This window comes from Oncorhynchus masou, chromosome 13, assembly GCF_036934945.1.
Source record: "Oncorhynchus masou masou isolate Uvic2021 chromosome 13, UVic_Omas_1.1, whole genome shotgun sequence".
NCBI lineage: Eukaryota > Metazoa > Chordata > Actinopteri > Salmoniformes > Salmonidae > Oncorhynchus > Oncorhynchus masou.
Genome location: NC_088224.1, coordinates 65,157,563 through 65,175,601, shown reverse-complemented (window position 1 = coordinate 65,175,601; position 18,039 = coordinate 65,157,563). Strand labels below are relative to the sequence as shown.

Genomic DNA, 18,039 nt, shown 5'->3' with positions numbered 1-18,039 from the left:
CACTGCCAGGTCTCTGACCTCCTCCCTATAAGCTGTCTCATCGTTGTCGGTGATCAGGCCTACCACTGTTGTGTCATCAGCAAACTTAATGATGGTGTTGGAGTCATGTTTGGCCACGCAGTCGTGGGTGAACAGGAAGTACAGGAGGGAACTAAGTACAAACCCCTGAGGGGCCCCAGTGTTGAGGATCAGCGTGGCAGACATGTTGTTGCCTACCCTTACTACCTGGGGGCGGCCCGTCAGGAAGTCCAGGATCCAGTTGCAGAGGGACGTGTTTAGTCCCAGGGTTCTTAGCTTAGTGATGAGCTTTGTGGACAATATGGTGTTGAAAGCTGAGCTGTAGTCAATGAACAGCATTCTCACATAGGTGTTCCTTTTGTCCAGGTGGGAAAGGGCAGTGTGGAGTGCGATTGAGATTGTGTCATCTGTGGATCTGTTGGAGCGGTATGCGTATTGGAGTGAGTCTAGGGTGTCCAGGAGGATGCTTTTAATGTGAGCCATGACCAGCCTTTCAAAGCATTTCATGGCTACCGACGTGAGTGCTACGGGGCGGTAATTGTTTAGGCAGGTTACCTTCGCGTCCTTGTACACAGGGATGATGGTCGGCTTGAAACATGTAGGTATTATAGACACTTGCCAGTTGGTCCACACATTATTTGAGTACACATCCTGGTAATCCATCTGGCCCCTCAGCTTTGTGAATGTTGACATGTTTAAAGGTCTTGCTCACATCGGCTACCGAGAGCTTTATCACACAGTCATCCAGAACAGCTGGTGCTCTCGTGCATGCTTCAGTGTTGCTTGCCTCGAAGTGAGCATAAAGGGCATTTAGCTCACCTGGTAGGCTCGCGTCTGGGTTTCCCTTTGTAGTCCGTAATAGTTTTCAAGTCCCGCTACATCCGACAAGCGTCAGAGCCGGTGTAGTAGGATTCAGAGACTTCTTTAATATTAGACATCCTGCACCAGCTGTTACTGACAAAAAGACACACACCTCCACCCCATATTTTGCCGGTGCATTGAATATCCCTCCAGCTCTATATTATCCATGTCTTTGTTTAGCCGCGACTCGGTGAAACATAAGATATTACAGTTCTTAATGTCCCGTTGGTGGGATAATCGTAATTGTAGATCATACATTTTATTTTCCAATGATTGCATGTTAGCAATTAGAATTGATGGCAGTGGGAGTTTACTCGCTCGTCTACGGATTCTCAAAAGGCTTCACGCAAATGACGGGGATCCGGGCCTGCTCCCGGGAGATCAATCTTTCTCGTCAGACTCATTAAAGGAAAAAGCTTCTTCCAATCCGTGGTGAGTAATCTCAGTTCTGATGTCAAGAAGTTATTTTCGGGCATAAGAGATGGTAGCAGCAACATTATGTACAAAATAAGTTAAAAAAAAACAAGTTACAAACAACACAAAAATAACGAACAAAATAGCACAATTGGTTACGGGCATGTAAAACAGCCATCAGCCATCCTCTTTGGCGTCATCGTAACATAGACTGTTTGTATATTCTGCTGCTGACAATTAATTTCCCTTCAGCGAGAAAGTATTAATCTCTCTCTCCATCTCACCATCTATCTCTCTCTGTCACCCTCTTTCCCTCACTCTCTCTCCCCCTCTCTGTCTGACCCTCCTACTAGGCATCCCATGTGATCATTGTGCAGGCGACAGATGGACAGGGTCACTATGCGCTGGCTCCTGTCACTGTGGAGGTGAAGGACATTAATGACAACAGACCTTACTTCCCTTTGCCCATCCTCACCGCCAGCGTCAGAGAGAACCAGCCTCACAACACCCTTGTCACCATGCTGCACGCCATCGACCAGGACACGGGAGTCTTCGGACAGCTGAGGTACTACATGTTGGACAAGACTGGAGAGGGGAAAGACTCCTTCCTGGTCAACCAGACGTCAGGCGAGGTCCGGACTCGCTCCACCTTTGACTTTGAGAAGGTCAACTTGTTCAACTTTGTAGCTCTAGCCATGGACGCAGGGAACTACTCTGCCACGGTGACCATCCAGGTGTACGTGATGGGGGAGGATGAGTACGACCCTGTGTTCTCCGACTTAGAGTTCTCCTTCCTGGTTCCTGAGGGGGCGAAGAAGGGCCAGAGCATCGGTCAGGTGACAGCCAGAGACGAGGACGAGGGAGTGGACGGAATTGTTCTATACTCCCTAGCTGACCCCTCGCCCTACTTCCAGGTCAATGCATCGACTGGTGTGGTCTCCCTGAAGATGGACAGCCACGTTCGACACATGAGTAGGGCCAAGAGGGAGGTCCGTGTGATGACCCTTGACCTGACGGCCCACAGCCCTCTGGAGAGGTCCCGCGTGGCCACGGCCCGCCTCACCGTTGACGTGACAAACACATCTTTCGGCCTGGTGTCGGACATGAACCTGCTGCTGGTCAGTGTGATCGCTGTGTCCCTGGGAGCCATCCTCATCCTCATCTTCATCGCCATGTCTCTGTTTTGTGTGAGACTGAGACGTCAGAGGAAGGAGCAGCAGAGTCGCTGCAGACCTCCAGCCTCTCCCGGCCACGGCACCATGCTACACAAACTAGAGGAGACTAAAGTTACCGACACTGACCGGAACGACCGCATCTACCATCAGGCCTTACCAGGGTATGTTTCCGACCAAACAGGGAGTGGAGGGGGAGGGCCATACCCCCGCGGGGGCTCCCTGGACCCATCCCACTCCAGCGGGCGTGGCTCAGCGGAAGCGGCGGAGGACGATGAGATCCGGATGATCAACGAGTACCCCCGTGTCTCCTCCATCTCTTCATCCATGCAAGAACACATCTCAGCCCGCGGGCCAGACTCTGGTATCCAGCAGGACGCTGACCAGCTGTCTGACATCTCGTGTGAGCCCAACATTGACGCCAACCAATGGTTTAAGGCCAAGAAGCTGGCCAATCTCAGTGGGACTCTGCTGGCTGGGCAGGTGCCTGTCTACAGGGAGGATGGAGGAGGTTATCTGGGGGTAGGGAGGGGGCTGAACATCTCCCACCCTAAAGACTATGCCTTCCCAGTGGATGGTAAACCCGCTGTGGATGGCTCCCTCACAGCCATAGTGGCCAGTGACGAGGAGCTGAGGGGTAGTTATAACTGGGACTACCTGCTGAACTGGTGTCCACAGTTCCAGCCATTAGCAAGCGTCTTCACGGAGATAGCGAGGTTAAAGGATGAGACGGCCACTCCTAACCCTCGCAGACCGCTCCAGCACAAAGCCAAGGTGGACCCCAAACCCCCTCGCATTGACCCCCCGCCCCTAATCACCTCCATAGCCCACCCCGGGGCGAAGACAGTCCCGGTCAAGCCTGCTCCTGTCAAGCCCTCTGTGGGGAGGTCCTCCTTCCCCCACCTGTCCTCCCTACGGAGGTCCCCCATCAGTCACGAGGGCTCCCCCTCCTCAGTAGCCATGTCCCCCAGCTTTTCCCCCTCCCTGTCCCCCCTGGCCGCCCGCTCCCCGGCCATCATACCCTTCGGGGTCACCCAGGGCCCCTCAGCCTCCATGATCAGCACCACTGAACACAGCATGGAGCACATTGAAGAGGCCGAGATGAGGATATAGACTCTATCGACTCACAGGTGAGGATATAGACTCTATCGACTCACAGGTGAGGATATAGACTCTATCGACTCACAGGTGAGGATATAGACTCTATCGACTCACAGGTGAGGATATAGACTCTATCGACTCACAGGTGAGGATATAGACTCTATTGACTTACAGGTGAGGATATAGACTGTATCGACTCACAGGTGAGGATATAGACTGTATCGACTCACAGGTGAGGATATAGACTCTGTAGACTGAGATAAGGATATAGACTCTATAGACTCTGAGGTACTGGAGATTGGAAGACTGATACTGAGTTATTGTTCCTCAAAAAACAGAAGTGTTGTCTCAATTGACACTCTATTTAGGTTGCAGGGTGGTACCCCTCCTATTGTGTAATGGTCACAGTATCTGGTGTCAATAGACTGGATCGTACAGTGTACCTTCCATTCTGGCCAGAACACAGAGTGTGGTTAGCACTGTAGTTAAATAATGAAGTAACTCTCAAACCACCAAAGGTGGTAGATGCATCATAAACTAATGGGACTCTCAAACTGGACTAGAATCAAAACTGAGACCAAATGGATGTTGCCTGTTCCTGAGGACTTCCTCTTCCCTCGATCCAATCAGTGTCAAGAGAACTAAACTACCCAGGATTTGCACGTTCTAACGGGGAGCCATGATGTCAATATTTTGTAGAAGATACCTTTTTTTGTCTATATTTTTATACTGACTTTGGTTTCTGACTAGAAATGGCACTAATTCTGTGCCAGAGGGCTGTTATAGCCTCAGAATATATTTCCATGTGTGTATATTTGTAGCTATGTAACAGTATGTTTGAACTGTATGTTGGTTGTATCTCATGTACTTAACCATTAATGTGTTTTTGGAACAAAACAAAGCTCTTTCTTTCTATTAGTGTGATTGATTGGGGGGATATTCTGTCATTTCTTGTAAATATTTATTACAGAGGAGTGAAAAAGGAGCTTGCCTTGATGGAAGAACAAAAATAATCTGGTAGCGTGTTGGATCCCTCTCATAATAATTCAGTGTGCCATATGTGTGTCCCAAATGGCACCTATTCCCTATATAATGCCCTACCTGGTCAAAAGTAGTGCACTATAAAGGGAATAGGGTACCATCTGGGATGCAATTGTAGTCTTTTGAGTCTTGTTTGAAGGGATCAGTCACACATGTTCTCATGTCCTATACACGTTCCTTTGCTTCTTCCCTCCAGTCTAGTTGAGGTCCTTCCTTTCAGGTGTCCTTAATCCCTTAATCACGATGAGCCTTACAGGTCTACTTGGTATTCTAGTGGCACAGTAGACACAGACAAGGGCAGAACTACTCAGACATAGACAGACAGGGGAGGTCAGAAAGATTATAGAGACCAGCAGGAATAGAACTAAGAAAAAAACCAATGTAATGTAATTCAGCAGACCGGTCTAGTTGTTATTCTAGAGGCAGCTAAACTGCAGTTGCAGTTGCTGCTAAACACCTGCAACTGTCATATCCTGCAATATAGAACAAAATATTTCCTTAAAAGTTGATAAATAAAGTAAACACATTTTTTTGGCACAGCCAGGACACAGGTTGGCGCAGCGCCCCTCATACATTCTTTGTGGAAAACCCTGAGGTTTGAGTAGGGGTTTTTGGTGTACCTCTGACCAACTGAATAAGGGTTGTGTGTGTACCTCTGACAGACTGTATAAGGGTTGTGTGTGTACCTCTGACAGGCTGTGTAATGGTTGTGTGTGTACCTCTGACAGGCTGTGTAATGGTTGTGTGTGTTCCTCTGACCAACTGAATAAGGGTTGTGTGTGTACCTCTGACAGGCTGTGTAAGGGTTGTGTGTGTTCCTCTGACAGACTGTGTAAGGGTTGTGTGTGTTCCTCTGACAGACTGTGTAAGGGTTGTGTGTGTTCCTCTGACAGGCTGTACAAGGGTTGTGTGTGTACCTCTGACAGACTGTATAAGGGTTTTGTGTGTACCTCTGACAGACTGAATAAGGGTTGTGTGTGTACCTCTGACAGACTGTAGCTCACTAAGCTCATCTCAGTATCAATGGGATTCTCTCCAGCATCCTGGACCAGGAGAAGCTTTTAGCAACAGATATTTTCATAATTTCTTTGCAGGGGATGTTCCACAAAGCCAGATGAATCTCTGAAATACTGCTCTTCAAATCACATGCAGGACTGAAACTAGAAAGAACACTAATCAAAACGGTGTTGTTGAGATTGCTTATCTGTTCTCTCTTAGCTTATCTGTTCTCTCTTAGTTCCTTCTCTGAACTACAGTAATGTAAGTTATCAATATTGTTAGTTTCCAGTATTGTTAGTTTTCACTACGCCTGGAGTTAGGTGTAACTAGCTACAAACAAGTGTCTGTTGAGATACCACTTCTTGGTATCAGAATGTAACACCAAACTGAGTCCCAAATGGCACCCTATTCCCTATATAGTACTTTTGACCAGGGCTCTATTGGGGTATTTTCCTCCGTAAAAAGAGTGCACTTCCCTATACAGTAGTTCACTAAGTTATTTGGGATGCAACACATGTAGACCTGCATGACCTTCAGCTTGTAGCTTACTGTCTGTTGTCTGATAGAAAAACACGTTCAATTTCAGTGGTTTTGGCAGCCTGCACTAAATACCCCTGTGTAAGGTTGTATTTATGGTTAGCTAGCCTTCTGCCATGGACTAAATCGGGAGACTCCATTTTCCTTCATTCATCACGGTGGAGCTTCTTCCAGGCTGACAGTTTGAGTCTTTGTACCGTTTTTAATTGTTAACATGTTAAATGAAGAAACGTTACCTTTATTGGCTCTGAGAAACTACACTACATCCTTGAGACACAGAGGCTATGTTCCAAATGGCACCTTATTCCCTATAGAGTGTGCTGCAAAAGTAGTGCTCCATGGACGGAATAGGGTGCCATTTGGAACACTCAGTGATGGATGCTAATTAGTACTCAGCCCCACTCCAACTTAGAAATCTTTAAAAGTGTTTAAGTCATGTTAAACTGCCCTTAAAACACAAGGCTATTTACAGTTGAAGTCGGCAGTTTACATACCCCTAGGTTGGAGTCATTAGAACTCGTTTTTCAACCACTCCACAAATTTCTTGTTAATAAACCATCGTTTTGGCAAGTCGGTTTGGACATCTACTTTGTGCATGACACAAGTCATTTTTCCAACAATTGTTTACAGACAGATTATTTCACTTAAAATTCACTGTATCACAATTCCAGTGGGTCAGAAGTGTACATACACTAAGTTGACGGTGCCTTTAAACAGCTTGGAAAATGCCAGAAAATGTCATGGCTTTAGAAGCTTCTATTAGGCTAACTAGCATCATTTGAGTCAATTGAAAGTGTACCTGTGGATCTATTTCAAGGCCTACCTTCAAACTCAGTGCCTCTTTGCTTGACATCATGGGGAAATCAAAAGAAATCAGCCAAGACCTCAGAAAGAATTGTAGACCTCCACAAGTCTGCTTCATCCTTGGGAGCAATTTCCAAACGCCTGAAGGTACCATGTTCATCTGTACATACAATAGTAAGTGTAAACACCATGGAACCACGCAGCAGTCATACCGCTCAGGAAGGAGACTTGTTCTGTCTCCTAGAGATGAACGTACTTTGGTGTGAAAAGTGCAAATCAGCCCCAGAACAACAGCAAAGGACCTTGTGAAGATGCTGGAGGAAACAGGTACAAAGGTATCTATATCCACAGTAAAACAAGTCCTGTATCGACATAACCTGAAAGGTAGCTAAGCAAGACTACGGTTTGCAACTGCACATGGGGACAAAGATTGTACTTTTTGGAGAAATGTCCTCTGGTCTGATGAAAGAAAAATAGAACTGTTTGGTCATAATGACCATCGTTATGTTTGGAGGAAAAAGGGGGATGTTTGCAAGCCGAAGAACACCATCCCGACCGTGAAGCACGGGGGTGGCAGCATCATGTTGTGTGGGTGCTTTGCTGCAGGAGGGACTGGTGCACTGCACAAAATTGATGGCATCATGAGGATGGAAAATTATGTGGATATATTGAAGCAATACCTCAAGACATCAGTCAGGAAGTTAAAGCTTGGTCGCAAATGGGTCTTCCAAATGGGCAATAACCCCAAGCATGCTTCCAAAGTTGTGGCAAAATGGCTTAAGGACAACAAAGTCAAGGTATTGGAGTGGCCATCACAAGTCCCTGACCTCAATCCTAAATAAAATTTGTGGGCAGAACTGAAAAAGCGTGTGTGAGCAAGGAGGCCTAGAAACCTGACACAGTTACACCAGCTCTGTCAGGAGGAATGGGCCAAAATTCATCCAACTTGTGGGAAGCCTGTGGAAGGCTATCTGAAACGTTTGACCCACGTTAAACAATTTAAAGGCAATGCTACCAAATACTAATTGAGTGTATGTAAACGTCTGACCCACTGAGAATGTGATGAAGGAAATAAAAGCTGAAATAAATCTACTAAATAAATCTCTCTACTATTATTCTGACATTTCACATTCTTAAAATAAAGTGGTGCTCCTAAATGACCTAAGACAGGGAATTTTTACTAAGATTAAATATCAGGCATTGTGAAAAACTGAGTTTCCGACTTCCGACTTCAACTCTATGTTTAAAATTAAGAAGCTTGGATATCATGTTGTTTTGAGCTCTTACTTTGTTCATTCATCAGTTTGTTATTTATAAAATTGTACATCCTCTTTCTTCCCGCACGTAGCCCATAATATACTTGTTCCCCACATATCATATATCTGCCCTGATGTGCTAGGTGTTTGTTCTTCTTGTCAAAGTGCCTGATTAAAGTACTTATGTGAACACAATACAGTGTACTGTCTCTATCTCTCTTGTTCTGATTAGCAAAGAGGAGTTGTTAAATATCAGGATCAACTACATTACTAGATGAGAATGAGGATCACTGAGAGCTCTAGTGAATGAAGACCAGATGGGATTGACATAGTCTGTAATGTATTGTTTATGACCAGGGCTGAATGTAAATGTGTTTCCCAAATGGCACCCTATCCCTTATATAGTGCCCTACATCTGACCAGGGCCCATCTTTTTCTGGTCTAGTTACACACTAACCTCGTTGCTAGGAGCAGCCAGACATGGAAATGAACTCCATTCAGACTGCTAGCTACCAGTCCCTGCTTTGTTAGAGGGTTTGTGCTCCTGGTAGGTTAATGTATGTGGCTAGCTATATGGAAAGTCAATGGTAGGTATATAACTACCCAGCTAGGGGGTTCTATCTCATGTGTTAGAGGCCAATAAAATATCGGATGCTTTTCACTTTGTGCATTATGCTATTGAAAAACTTTGAGGGCCGGTTTCCCGGACAGGTACAGTATTAAGCCTAGTCCTGGACTAAAAATCTTGTTCAATAACAATTCTCCATTGAAATTATTCGTAGTCCAGAACTAGGTTGTAATCTGTGTCTGGGAAATGGCCCTGGCTGAGAGTATGAAGTCACCATATAATGTCAAGTGCAGTAGTCTCCAACAACAGTCCCCTCACTCTCCAACCCATCAAAACCATATATATACGCTGTCTGCCGCAACCGGGAGACACATGGGGCGGCACACAATTGGCCCAGCGTCATTTGGGTTAGGGAAGGGTTTGGCTGGCAGGGATGTCCTTGTCCCATTGCGCACTAGCGACTCCTGTGGCTGGCCAGGCGCAGTGCACGCTGACACGGTTGCCAGGTGTACGGTGTTCCTCCGACACATTGGTGCGGCTGGTTTTCGGGTTAAGTGGGCATTGTGTCAGGAAGCAGTGCTGCTTGGTTGGGCCGTGTTTCGGCAGACGCACGGCTCTCGACCTTCGCCTCCCCTGAGACCGTACAGGAGTTGCCGCGATGAAACAAGACTGGAACTACCATTTGGATACCACGAAGTTGGGGAGAAAACGGAGTAAAGAATATCAATATGGCCATTATGCCAATGTTCTCCTTCACTTGACTTAGTTTTCTAATCTATTTGCAGATCAGTAGCTTACACACGTCCCCCATTCTCTAATATGCCCTCTACACTACATGACCAAAAGTATGTGGACACCTGCTCGTCAAACATCTCATTCCAAAATCATAAGCATTAATATGGAGTTGGACCCCCCTTTGCAGCTGTAACAGCCTCCACTCTTCTGGGAAGGCTTTCCACTAGATGTTAGAACATTGATGCGGGGACTTGCTTCCATTTAGCCACAAGAGCATTAGTGAGGTCGGCACTGATGTTGGGTGATTAGGCCTGGCTCGCAGTCGGCGTTCCAATTCATCCCAAAGGTGTCCGATGGGGTTGAGGTCAGGGCTCTGTGTAAGTCACTCAAGTTCATCCACTGACAAACCAATCTGTATGGACCTCGCTTTTTGCACAGGGGCATTGTCATTGTTTGGCCTTCCCCGAACTGTTGCCACAAAGTTGGAAGCACAGAATCGTCTAGAATGTCATTGTATGCTGTAGCGTAAGATTTCCCTTCACTGGAACTAAGGGGCCTAGCCCGAACCATGAAAAACAGCCCCAGACCATTATTCCTCCTCCACCAAACTTTAAAGTTGGCACTATGCATTGGGGGCATGTAACGTTCTCCTGGCATCTACCAAACCCAGATCCATCCATCGGACTGCCAGATGGTGAAGTGTGATTCATCACTTCAGAGAACACATTTCCGCTGCTCCAGAGCCCAATGGCGACGAGCTTTACACAACTCTAGTGAGTTGCAACCGAGGACAGACGATTTTTATGTGCTACGTGACGGTCCTGTTCTGTGAGCTTGTGTGGCCTATCACTTTATGGTTGAGCCATTTTTGCTTCTAGACGTTTCCGCTTCACAATAACAGCACTTGACCGGGGCAGCTCTAGTAGGGCATAAATTTGGCAAACTGACTTGTTGGAAAGGTGGCATCCTATGAAGGTGTCACTGAGCTCTTCAGTAAAGCCATTCTACAGCCAATGTTAGCCTATGGAGATTGCATGGCTGTGTGCTCGATTTTATACACTTGTCAGCAACGGGTGTGTCTGAAATAGCTGAATGCACTAATTTGAAGGGGTGTTTACATACCTTCATGTATATAGTGCATGTTATTAGATCATAGCTGTGTCCCAAATGGCACCCTATACCTGTGCTGGTCAAAAGCAGTGCACTAAATAGGGAATAGGGTGCCATTGGGAATGCAAGCATACTCGTGAAGATAATGGAAGGTCAGTTGAGGAGATGTTAATTTTCTATGCCTGGCCTGTGGTTTCACATTGCTTCACTCTGCGAGACGGCCTGGTGCTGGCTAACGTTCCTCTAGCCAGGCGCTGGCTGGAGAACACTCCCTTATTCAGGATGATGAAACAAGGCTGAAACAGGACTGGGGCTCGGCTACACTCCAGGGATCTGCTCTGCTACACTCCTGGAGATGTAACCCAAACCTTGGCCTGCAGCACTGTATTACACACATACATACACATATGCAAGCACGTTGTACACACCCACACACACACACTAACACACCCACAGGCACACACACACAGGCACACACACAGACACACACACACACACACACGCACACAGCTGGACTCCCGTCATGATGCTATAGATGAGTCATAAGTCAGGAGTGTAGTCATCACACACAGTTTAAATGAGAGACTCTGAGCAGAACCAAATGAAACGTATCATCTTTACTTCAACAGCACAGTCACTAGAGATGGTACTTCATATTGGCCGCTCCGATCACGTGCAAATGCAGCCTACATTTTTCTGACGGACATCTTGACTTGAATTGAAATATTGCTTTCACCCCTGTATCCTCATTCCTTGAATGCATCACAAATGGCACACTATTAAGTGCACGACATTTGACAAGGACCCATGGGACCTTATTCCTAAATATATTGCGCAATGGGTCCTGGTCAAAATTAGTGCACTACTGTAAATAGGGTATAAGGTGCCATTTGGGCTGCAAACCCTAGTTTCGTTCAAATAGACTCAAACCACAGTCTCTTATTTTCTTATCTTTGCTTTCAAGCACACAGAGATTAGCAAGTCAGTGTGAGTCTCATGTTGTAATTACTCTGATCTTATCGTTCCTCTCCGCCTGAGAGGTGTAACTCTTTATATATATATATATATATATATATATATATATATATATATATATATATATATATATATATATATATATATATATATATATGTTGTACGTCTATAGATTGCCACTGAGTTGTTTGAAGCTGTTAGTTTACAACTGGGAAAAAAGCTTTTGAAATGCTGAAACTGGAGAACAATATGCCAATATTCCTTTTGATCAGCCCCACGGCTTTGATGATAGACGTTAGGTTCAAAGTATTTTTCTTGTTCTTGAAACATGTTAACACACCCAGCATGGTATGAAAGGTGCTTAACAAGGCAAACAGTATAGTACCAAACCCCTAGGATGAGAAATGTTTCCAAACAAACAGTATAGTACCAAACCCCTAGGATGAGAAATGTTTCCAAACAAACAGTATAGTACCAAACCCCTAGGATGAGAAATGTTTCCAAACAAACAGTATAGTACCAAACCCCTAGGATGAGAAATGCTTCCAAACAAACAGTATAGTACCAAACCCCTAGGGTGAGAAATGCTTCAAAACTAAGGTTCAACTTAAATGGGATCAAAATAAACTGAAATATTTAGGGATTACTACCCCCCAAGAACAGACAAAAGTACATCAGTATAACTTTGGAACACTGGAACACCAGCTTAAACAGGGCCTACAAAGATGGGCATTAGTACCTTTTCCAATAACAGGAAGAATTGAAACTACTTTTAAACAGTGAGACAAACTCCAGAGTACATTTACCTGGGGAGGAAGAGGAGCCAGTGTCAATCTTAAAATAATCAAACAATGTCAACAAGCAAGGGGACTAGCAAACCCTGTCACGCCTTGGTCGTAGTATTTTGTGTTTTAGTTAATTAGTTGGTCAGGCCAGGGTGTGACATGGGTTTATGTTGTTGTATTTCGTATTGGGGTTTTGTAGTTATTGGGATTGCGGCTGAGTAGGGGTGTTGCATAGGTTTGGCTGCCTGAGGCGGTTCTCAATCAGAGTCAGGTGATTCTCGTTGTCTCTGATTGGGAACCGTATTTAGGTAGCCTGGGTTTCACTTTGTATTTTGTGGGTGATTGTTCCTGTCTCTGTGTTAGTGTTCACCAGACAGGCTGTATAGGTTTTTTCACGTTCAGTTTGTTGTTTTTTTGTATTTATAAGTTATTTCATGTATCGTCATTTGTTTCATTAAAAACATGAGTAACCACCACGCGGCATTTCGGTCAGACTCTCTTTCAACAAACGAAGAACGCCGTTACAGAATCACCCACTACACACGGACCGAGCAGCGTGTCAATGGGCAGGAGCCACAGGAGAAGCAACAAAGGCAGCAACAGCGATCACAGGACTTCTGGAATTGGGAGGAGAAATTGGGAGGAGAAGGACCCTGGAATCAGCCTGGAGAATATCGCCGCCCCAAAGAAGAACTGGAGGCGACGAGAGCTGAGAGGCGCCGGTATGAGGAGGCAGCGCGGTGACGCGGATGGTAGCCCGAGAGTCAGCCCCAAAAAGTTCTTGGGGGGGGGGGGCTCAGGGAGAGTGTGGCAGAGTCAGAAGTCAGACCTGAGCTCACTCTCCCTGTTTATCATGAGGAGCCAAGGAGGAGACCAGAACCGGTGTTGGAGGTGAGCGAAGCAGAGACTGTGAAGGAGTTAATGGGGAAATTGGAGGAGAGAGAAATGAGGGAGTTGCTGTGTTGGTGCTTTTTGCATAGAATTCGCCCGACGGAACGTGTCAGGGATTTAATGGCACCTGGATCAGCGCTCCATACTCGTCCTGAGGTGCGTGTTAGTCGGCTGGTGAAGTTGGTGCCAGCCTCACGCACCAGGCCTCCTGTGCACATCCCTAGCCTTGCACGTCCTGTGCCAACACTGCTCGGCCCAGTACCACCAGTGCCAGCACCACGCATCAGGCCTACAGTGCACCTCGCCTCTCCTGCGCTGCTGGAGCCTTCCGCCTATTCAGCGCTGTCGAAGGCTTCCTCCTCTACTGCGCTGCCGGAGCCTCCCGCCTGTTCAGCGCTGTTGGAGCCTTCCTCCTCTCCTGCGCTGCCGGAGTCTCCCGCCTGTTTAGCGCTGCCAGAGCTTTCCGCCTCTACAGCGTTGCCGGAGTCTCCTGCCCATTTAGCGCAGCTAGAGCTGCCAGTCTGCATGGGGCAGCCAGAGCTGCCAGTCTGCATGGAGCAGCCAGAGCTGCCAGTCTGCATGGAGCAGCCAGAGCTGCCAGTCTGCATGGAGCAGCCAGAACTGCCAGTCTGCATGGAGCAGCCAGAGCTGTCAGTCTGCATGGAGCAGCCAGAGCTGCCAGTCTGCAAGGAGCAGCCAGAGCTGTCTGTCTGCATGGAGCAGCCAGAGATGTCAGTCTGCATGGAGCAGCCAGAGCTGCCAGTCTGCATGGAGCAGCCAGAGCTGCCAGTCTGCATGGAGCAGCCAGAGCTGCCAGTCTGCATGGAGCAGCCAGAGCTGTCAGTCTGCATGGAGCAGCCAGAGCTGCCAGTCTGCATGGAGTAGCCAGAGCTGCCAGTCTGCATGGAGCAGCCAGAGCTGCCAGTCTGCATGGAGCTGCCAGTCTGCTTGGAGCAGCCAGAGCTGCCAGTCTGCATGGAGCTGCCAGTCTGCATGGAGCTGCCAGTCTGCAAGGAGCTGCCAGTCTGCAAGGAGCTGCCAGTCTGCAAGGAGCTGCCAGTCTGCAAGGAGCTACCAGTCTGCAAGGAGCTGCCAGTCTGCAAGGAGCTGCCAGAGCTGTTAGTTTGCATGGAGCAGCCAGAGCTGCCAGTCTGCATGGAGCAGCCAGAGCTGTCAATCTGCTTGAAGCAGCCAGAGCTGCCAGTCTGCATGGAGCTGCCAGACTGCATGGAGCTGCCAGTCTGCATGGAGCTGCCAGTCTGCAAGGAGTTCAGTCTGCCAGGATCTGCCAGTCAGCCAGACTCTTCCAGATCTGCCAGTCAACCAAACTCTTCCAGATCTGCCAGTCAACCAGACTCTTCCAGATCTGCTAGTCAACCAGACTCTTCCAGATCCGCTAGTCAACCAGATTCTTCCAGATCTGCCAGTCAACCAGTCTCTTCCAGATCTGCCAGTCAACCAGAATCTTCCAGATCTGCCAGTCAACCAGAATCTTCCAGATCCTCCAGCCAGCCAGGATCTACCGGAGCCTACTACCTGCCTGAGCTTCATCTCAGTACTGGGCTTCCTCTCAGTGCTGGGCTTTCTCTCAGTACTGGGCTGCCCCTCAGTTCCGGGCTGCCCCTCAGTCCCGAGCTGCCCCTCAGTCCCAAGCTGCCCCTCAGTCCCGAGCTGCCCCTCAGTCCCGAGCTACCCCTCAGTCCCGAGCTGCCCCTCAGTCCTGAGCTGCTTCAGTCCCGAGCTGCCTCTCAGTCACGAGCTGCTCCTCAGTTCAGTGGGGTTCTGGGTGAGGACTATTAGGCCATGGTCGGCGGCGAGGGTGGATTATCCCAGGACGCGAAGGGGAGGAACTATGACATTTCTGGAGTGGGTTCCACGTCTCGAGCCGGACCGCCACCATGGACAGACGCCCACCCGGACCCTCCCTATGGTTTTGAGGTGCGTCCGGGAGTCCGCACCTTAGGGGGGGTTCTGTCACGCCTTGGTCTTAGTATTTTGTGTTTTAGTTAATTAGTTGGTCAGGCCAGGGTGTGACATGGGTTTATGTTGTTGTATTTCGTATTGGGGTTTTGTAGTTATTGGGATTGCGGCTGAGTAGGGGTGTTGCATAGGTTTGGCTGCCTGAGGTGGTTCTCAATCAGAGTCAGGTGATTCTCGTTGTCTCTGATTGGGAACCGTATTTAGGTAGCCTGGGTTTCACTTTGTATTTCGTGGGTGATTGTTCCTGTCTCTGTGTTAGTGTTCACCAGATAGGTTTTTTCACGTTCCGTTTGTTGTTTTTTTGTATTTATAAGTTATTTCATGTATTGTAATTTGTTTCATTAAAAACATGAGTAACCACCACGCTGCATTTCGGTCCGACTCTCTTTCAACAAACCCAATGAATTCACACATAGTCGCCCTACTAAAATCAATTATTGTATGGATGAACCCGGCATCAACAGCTAAATGGAGACAGATGGAAATCTAACAAATGGAAAAAACAATAAGTACAACTATATTTTTGAAGACAATTAATACACACAGTAGGAAGATAGAAAATACCTGTATAAATAACACAATAAAGGTCTGGACAAAGATCACCAAAACACAATGCATCCGAACAGACCTGATCTACCTGCGAGAAATTGTAATGGAAAGCAACTTTAAGCCGAGTATGATTGATGATACATTTAAATGATTGGCTGAAAAAGGACCGACCAGGTATCATCAGATGTTCATAGACAAGGGGATAGATACAATTTGGAAGTACACCCGGCAAAACTCTCAGTTTTACAATTACTTACAAGTAAAAAGTGATCTTACTGAAGCAGCGGAACCTAATAAAATGCATAATGATATATATTCTATAGTTAGATATGTATGTATAGCAAAGACATAGAACAGGGTACATGCCAAAAATAAAATAAAAAATCATTACAAAAGAATGTGCTGGGGCACGTATAGACAATTATCGAAGAAGAAGCAAAAGATGAGAATATTACAGTGGTAACCAATTGGGAAGATGAACTGCAAACCCACGAGGACTGGGAGGATATATGTAGAAACACATCCAAGACAACCAACTCTCTATTCTGGAGGGAATACTCTTGGAAAATTCAGTCAAGATTTTTCCTAACTCCTATAATACAATCAAAGTACAACCGTGACATCACACCAAGTTACTGGCAAAACTGTAGGGAGAGTAGGGATAGCCACATACCACAGGAGGCTGCTGAGGGGAGGACAGCTCATAGTAATGGTCGGAATTGCATCAAACACCTGGAAAACGTGTTTGATGTATTTGATACCATTCCACTAACTCCGCTCGAGTCATTAACACAAACCCGTCCTCCCAAATTAAGGTGCCACCAACCTCCTGTGCCACATACTATATTCCTGCCCAGTCCTCAATTATTTCTGGACTGAAGTATGCAAAGTATTGGATGATACGCTTGAACTGCTCACTTTTTCTAAATCCAGAACACATACTTCTGGGTAGAACCCCTCATACACTGGTCCTCCAATCTGAATTCTGAGAATAACAGCACTTAAACAGATTACTAGAAATCTGCCTAAACCTCTGACACCACAAATAAGCAATTGGAAAGAAACAATCAATGAAATCTTTAGTATGGAAATGATAACTCATAGAATAAAAAAACAAATGACTCTATTTGAGACACAATTATATATATATATGTAGTAGTATTTGTAATGCCAAACAGGAAATACAATGAACATGTTTTAAAAAGGTGTGGGTGGACACGTGTGTGTGCTGGTGGATGCTTGTGTGTGTGAATGTGTGCATGTATGTGAGTGTAGAAGTACAAGTGTGTGTTAGCATGAGTGGGTGCGTGTCTGCGTGGATGGGTGGATGTGTGGAGCACAGGAGGTTGGTGGCACCTTAATTTGGGAGGAAACGTGCTTGTGGTAATGACTGGAGCGGAATCAGTGGAATGGTATCAAATACATCAAACACATGGTTACCAGGTGTTTGATGCCATTCCATTTGCTTCGTTCCGGCCATTATTATGAGCCGTCCTCCCCTCAGCAGCCTCCTGTGGTATGGAGAGAGAGTAAAGGGGGAGAGTGTGCATGTGTGTGTGTGCATGTGTGTGTCATGCACACAAAGACGGTGAAAACAAAACACAGATAGGGATGCCAGGATGCCAACACCACAAAAAATACATCAATGAAAACGATAACATTTCAGATACATGTCCACTGTCCAAGCCAATGCCAACGCCAAACAAAGGATACCTTGCTTTTTGCTTTAGTATTAGCACTTTTGTTGTATTATTTCTTAGGGTCAACAATGACTTGTACCAAAGAACCAATTATATTGTGTTATGAAATTCTGATTGTTGGCCTGTTTGGTTAAATTATTTTATTTTCTCACACACACACACACACACACACACACACACACACACACACACACACACACACACACACACACACACACACACACACACACACACACACACACACACACACACACACACACAATCCCGGATCCGTTCACATCAGCTGGTGCAGTCTGGCCTCTTTCTCTCAGGCTCTGGTCAGTAGAGTGAACAGTCATTTATGTGTATTAGTGTTGGGCGTTGTAACTTCCCCTCGACACAGTGGTGAGACACTGGAAAACTCTCCTCAGCTTCAGGATTTATTTTCTCTGCTTTCTTTAAAACTTTGAAATACTTTTTTTGTGTCCTGTCATAATAAAGGTAGCAACAAATGTAACCTTTGATCAGTCGTTCCAAAGAGATTTCAGAGCGAGAGCAGTGAAG

At 46.5% G+C, this 18,039-nt stretch overlaps 1 protein-coding gene across 1 annotated transcript in view; it reads left to right on the top strand.

Moving 5' to 3' along the window:
• The window catches only part of dchs1b (dachsous cadherin-related 1b), a 64,153-nt gene extending 55,755 nt beyond the window's left edge, over positions 1 to 8,398 (top strand). Inside the window, exon 28 of the mRNA XM_064985535.1 lies at positions 1,647 to 8,398. Within this exon, the coding sequence (XP_064841607.1) occupies positions 1,647 to 3,578 (1,932 nt within the window). The 3' untranslated portion in view covers positions 3,579 to 8,398. The remainder of the gene's footprint in view (positions 1 to 1,646) is intronic.
• The last annotated feature ends 9,641 nt before the right edge of the window (positions 8,399 to 18,039 follow it).